General features: G+C 43.5%; 1 protein-coding gene across 1 annotated transcript; it reads left to right on the plus strand.

The window, feature by feature from the left end:
• Positions 1–2,504: 2,504 nt before the first annotated feature.
• LOC125937787 (pancreatic progenitor cell differentiation and proliferation factor-like) lies at positions 2,505–3,062 on the plus strand. The gene has a single exon (XM_049652714.1). The coding sequence runs from the start codon at positions 2,652–2,654 to the stop codon at positions 3,060–3,062; it is 411 nt and encodes a 136-aa protein (XP_049508671.1). The 5' UTR covers positions 2,505–2,651.
• Positions 3,063–6,000: the final 2,938 nt, after the last annotated feature.

Consider the following 6,000-nt stretch of genomic DNA (forward strand, 5'->3'; position numbering starts at 1 on the left):
ATCTGTGGCATTGAAATTATGAATAGGAAGACTATGTAGCAAAATAGAAAAAAATATATGTATGTGCATATTACTATCATCTATTTTATTATTTTTTTAATGTTTATTTATTTATTTTGAGAGAGCATGTACTCTCGAGCAGGAGGGGAGCAGAGAGGGAGACAGAGAATCTCAAGCATGCTCCATGCACAGTGCAGAGTCTGACTTGGGGCTCGATCGCATGATCAACTGACGGAGCCACCCAGGCGCCCCGATTACTGTATTGTTTAAATGAGTATTTAGTGGCACTCTTGGAATGTAGGCAACAGGAATCATTTTGGTGATTTAAGGAATGTCTGAAAAAGGAGACGGTGGCTCACAAACTTGAAGGACTAGAAGACGATCAGGACCTGGAAAGTGTGGGCCGGATCAGTGCATGGAGGCCCATCAGAAACCAACCCTATTAGACCTTGATCTTGGACTTTGTTGATAGCATCTGTGTGGTTGTAATAGACAGCCCATGGTCATCTCCAGAATGGTCCAACAATATCTACTCCCCTTCCAGGGCCAGGCCATATCTAATTGGACTAATGGAGCTGAGTCAGGGTCATGGCTATGCTCCATGGAGACCCTGCATGTCCTGGGGCATCCCAAATCTTTCTTGGAGCCTGAGGGAATTCCCAGAATCCTCCCCACAAATCCCTCTTTGAGTATAAACCGGCCAGAAGCAATTTCTGCTACTTGCCACTTGAACACCACCAGCCATCCAGGTCTCCTTTATGGTGAATGTCCAGGGGCTCTAGCCATGGGTCCCAGCAGCCCCACATCAGTGGAGTTGGGCTGAGCCTTGTCCCCCTGCCGAGTCAGTAATGACCGAGAAGACTCCCCGGGGCTTGTGCTGAGCTGGGCCACCTAACAGCCCTCTGTGGCCAAGACAAGGATATTGGTCTTTGGTGGCCCAAACCGCTTCTCCATCACTTTTGCCAAAGCACACCCCTGAGGGCAAGGAACTTCTGGTACCCTAGTATCCTGGGCTTCCAGTTCACAAGTAAGTGAAGGACTCTATCCAGACAGTAAGTCAGGCCTCTCTGGTTTGTAATAATGGGAGGAAGATGTGCCAGACAGTGGAGAATCTGAACCACTCCAGAGTTTTCAGTAAACATTGCTCAGTGTTCAGCTACATTTGAGAACTGGGAGCAAGAAGAGCCCTGACTATTCTTTTCTAGGAAAAACCTAGTCATGAGTTGTATGCAAACAATGCCTAGAGTTTATAAGGCAGTCCTTGCAGCTTCTTTGCCCCACTGTTGGGCCTTGTCAGACCGGTGCTTGTACAGAAAGCAAAGGAAAGCTAAATCAGACACCATGGAATTTGGAATCTAAATCAGAGATAAAAGAGGGAAGAGAGAGGGCAATGGGAAGGGAGGGGGGAGTGGGGAAGCAGATAGGAAGGCAGACTTCTAGTGACCTGCAGGAGGGATGAGGGAAGGTGCTGATAAATGATATAATGGTTTATAGAGGTCTTGTCCTTGTTGGTGAAAGACAACAAAGCATCTAGTTTGCTACTCTTCTGTTTTGTGTATTTTGAACTCAAATCAATTTAAGAATCGGTAAGCACTGAGAAGAGAACGGCGCAGTGATAGGAAATGTTCAAAAACTGAGTTTTGTTTTTCTCTGTGTATTTCTTCTCTTGTTTTGTTTTAGACAGAGTGTGTGAGCAGGAGAGAGGGGCAGAGGGAGAAGAGAGGGAATCAAGCAGGCTCCACACATTAGCACGGAGCCCAACGTGGGGCTCAATCCCACAACCCTAGGATCATGACAAAGCCGAAATCAAGAGTTGGAGGCCCAACCAACTGAGCCACCCAGGTGCCCCTTTTCTGTGTATTCTTGACCCATGGCTAAAATTTTGGAATTGCAGCTATAATCCCTATTTGTATGTTTGTGTCTGAGTGTGTAGTATTTTCTTACCTTCAGATTATCAAATTAGTTAAATCATAAATCTCTTACAGGACCTATATTCTGATTGAGACTTATTTATCTTAGAGATGGAGGCTTATATAAAGTGAATATTCCTAAAATTCCTCCAACTTAAGGAAATTGAACTTCTAATACTTTCAACAAGCGGGGGTGGGAGGGAGGGAGAGGAGGAGGAATACACATTATGTTTAAAACAACTCAAATGTTTTTTAAGAATTCAACATCACGGGGCACCTGGGTGGCTCAGTTGGTTGAGCATCAGACTCTTGATTTCAGCTCAGGTCATGGTCTCACCCTTTGTGGGTTCCAGCCTGGCATGAGGTTCCCCCCTGACCGTGCAAGTGCATGCCAGTGCGGGGGCCTGCTTGGGATTCTGTGTCTTCCTTTTCCTGCCCCCCCCCCACTTATGCGCCCACATACTCTCTCAAAATAAACTTTAAAAGAAAAAAAAAAGAATTAACTATCACATAATTTATATATATTTTTTGCAAGTGACACTAATATTATTTTAACAAAAACAGCTATGTCTTCTCTGAATTGTCAGCATTAAGCTTAGAGCAGGATTTGTGGTGGAGCTGCCTTAGGTGGTCTCTGCAAATAGGTCCTTAGCATCCCGTGCCTGCCACCGTGATCTTGATCGAGCGCCAAGGCCCTTGAGGGGTCGCATGGGAGGTTTCCACTAGCCCACAAGCGACAGCATGGCAGCCATCCCCTCCAGTGGTTTGCTCATGGCCACCCACGACTATTACCGCTGCCTGGGTTCCACTGCCAGTAACAGCTCCTGTGGAGGTGCAGAGTATCCTGGGGAAGCCATCCCTCACCACCCCGGTCCCTCCAAGGCCGACCCAGGTCACTGGATGGGAAGTTTCTTTTTTGGGAAGTCCACCCTCCCGTTCATGGCAACACGCTCGGAATCTCCCCAGGCCTCCAGCGACTTGATCGCCTGTGACTTGACTCTGGAAGCCATGAGGAAGCAGCAGCCTGGTGGCCAGTCTGGCAAAGCGAACACCGGACACCCGTCCCCAGTCCTGAGAGGCCACTGGCCCTCTTCAGGAGGCGCTAGGCTCATCAGAGACCTTCCTGTCCCCTCCTCTCTCCACGTAGACTAGGCAGGCTGCAGCAAGTGGTTCTTTTAGATCAAAATAACAAAACACCAAAAAGGAAGTCAAGAGAATCCCACTCTTTACTATCCAAGCCACACACAAGCCTTCCTGACACCCTGTAATCGTGTGCCTTGCACCAGGTGGGAAACAAACTCCAAGCGGTCGGTCAGTTTAAAAAAAAAAAAAAAAAGTATAATATAAGCTTACATTTTATCCTATTTAGGTGTGTTCTTCCTAAACTCCTACAGATTTACTGATCAAATAAGCTAGCACTGCTTTTATTTAATGTTTAAGAATATGAAACATTTATGGGGCACCAGGATGGCATAGTCGGTTAAGCATCTGACTTCAGGTCAGGTCATGATCTCACGGGTTTTGAGTTCAAGGTTTTTGAGCTCTGTGCTGACAGCTCATAGCCTGCAGCCTGCTACAGATTCTTTCTCTGTCTCTCTCTCAAATATAAAAAGATAAATAAATAAATAAATAAAAATAAAATTATGTTTAATCAAATTGAATCATTATTCTGATAACCTTTCATTTCAAGAGTAATTATATTTTGCTGTGTGTCAACTAGAAGATAGTGTCCGATAACTTTAGGTAACCTAAAAATCTTAGATTGATTCTAAATTGGGTTTGATAATGGATATTCATTTAATTCCTAAATAATTTTTTAGTAAAATAAAATACTGAAACATTATTTCAAGCATAAGTTTTAGTTTATGTATTTTTGCCTCTTTATATGGTACTGAAGGATGGATATATATATATGTGTGTGTGTATGTGTGTGTATATATATATATATATATATATATATATATATTTAGGTCTATTAATAAACATGTTCATTTTTGCCACCTTGAGAAGTTGCAATATAATGGGTGTGTATGGATATAGAAAGTTGTACTTTTGCAGAAAGAAATTTACATGAGTTTGGGTCAAAGCTGGCTAAGCACTGATTGGTTTTTTGACATGATATTCAAAAAAAGCTTTAGAATCAAATTATTATACTGATCCAAAATCAGAATTTGGCTTTCTCTGTTAAAATGACAAAATTTTCTTGGATTATCGGTCTCCTCTTAATAAGGACTTGGTTAAAAGTTTTCTTTACCTTCTAGTTATCTGCTTAGAGGGCAAAGATTCTGTGTCTTAAAAGAATAAATTCTTGGGGCACCTGGGTGGCTCAGTTGGTTCAGCATCTGACTTCGGCTCAGGTCATGATGTCGCGGCTCCTGAGTTTGAGCCCCGTGTCAGGCTATGTGCCGATGGCTTGGGGCCTGGAGCCTGCTTCAGATTCTGTGTCTCCTTCTCTCTCTGCCCCTCCCCTGCTTGCACTCTGTCTCTCTCTCTCAAAAACAAATAAACATTTAAAAAAATTATGCTTTAGGTTGACTATATCATGTCCTTGATTATTTAAGAGAATAAAGTCTCACTTTTGAAAGAGCAAAGGTTCTTTACGATCATGTTTCCTTTAAAAATTGTTTTACTATTGGGGCGCCTGGGTGGCACAGTCGGTTAAGCGTCCGACTTCAGCCAGGTCACGATCTCGCGGTCCGTGAGTTCGAGCCCCACGTCAGGCTCTGGGCTGATGGCTCAGAGCCTGGAGCCTGTTTCCGATTCTGTGTCTCCCTCTCTCTCTGCCCCTCCCCCGTTCATGCTATGTCTCTCTCTGTCCCAAAAATAAGTAAAAAACGTTGAAAAAATTGTCTTACTATTATTTAAAAACATTTTTTAATGTTTATTTATTTTTGAGAGAGAGAGAGAGAGAGAGAAAGAGCATGCAGGGGAGGGGCAGAGAGAGAGGGAGACACAATCTGAGGCAGGCTCCAGGCTCTGAGCTGTCAGCCCATAGCCCACTGCAGGTCTTGAACCCATGAACCATGAGATCACGACCTGACCTGAAGTCGGATGTTTAAACAACTGAGCCACCCAGGTCCCCATGTTTTACTATTATTTTAGTTAATTGTGGGAGTCAAGGGGCACCTGGCTGGCTCAGTTGGAAAAGCATGCAACTCTTGATCTCAGGGTCATGAGTTCAAAGCCCATGTTGGGTGTAGAGATGACTAAAAATAAAAAAATAAATAAAATTAAAAAAATATATATGGTAGGGGCGCCTGGGTGGCTCACTCCATTGGGTGTCTGGCTTCTGCCCAGGTCATGATCTCACAGTTTGTGATTTCGAGTCCTGTGCTGACAGCAGAAAGCCCACTTTGGATCCTCTCTCTCTCTCTCTCTCTCTCTCTCTGCTCCTTCCCTGCTCACTCTCTCAAAAATAATTAAAAAAAAATATGGTATCCAAATATTGTTTTACAGTAATCCATAATCCTACCTTAAGTGCTCAAAACTCCTGGCGGAAGCTTTTGATATTTTGTCCTCCTCAAATCCTCTCTTAAATGCATATAAATAAGTGAAAGAAGCCAATCTGAAAAGGCTACATACTGCATGTTTCCAACTAAATGACATTCTAGAAAAGGCCAACTATGGAGACAGTAAAAAGATCAGTGGATGCCCCGGGGTTTGGTGGGGGTGGAGTGGGGCAGGGAGGGCGGTGTGGGTAGAGATGGAGAGTGGGGGAGCAATAGGCAGAGCACAGAAGAATTTTAGGGCAGTGAAAATACTCTGTGATACCATAATAATGGATACATGTCATTTATTTTATAAATAAAATCTTTATTAAAAAAAATCAAATTCCGAAGATTATCTTTCACACCTAAAACTGTCTTTGAGATTTCCCAGAGGGTCTCCAGAAAATCATTTAGGATTTTTTTTTTTTAAATTTTTGTTGTTGTTTATTTATTTTTGAGAGAGACAGAATGTAAGTGGGTTGGGGCAGAGAGAGAGGGAGGCACAGAATCCAAAGCAGGCTCCAGGCTCTGAGCTGTCAGCACAGAGCCTGATATGGGGCTCGAACTCATGAGCTGCGAGATCATGACCTGAGCCGAAGTTG

This window comes from Panthera uncia, assembly GCF_023721935.1.
Source record: "Panthera uncia isolate 11264 chromosome A3 unlocalized genomic scaffold, Puncia_PCG_1.0 HiC_scaffold_12, whole genome shotgun sequence".
NCBI classification, from domain to species: Eukaryota; Metazoa; Chordata; class Mammalia; order Carnivora; family Felidae; genus Panthera; species Panthera uncia.

Coding starts and splice junctions, on each gene's coding strand:
- LOC125937787 (XM_049652714.1), top strand. CDS start 2,652: ATGGCAGCCATCCCCTCCAGTGGTTTGCTCATGGCCACCCACGACTAT.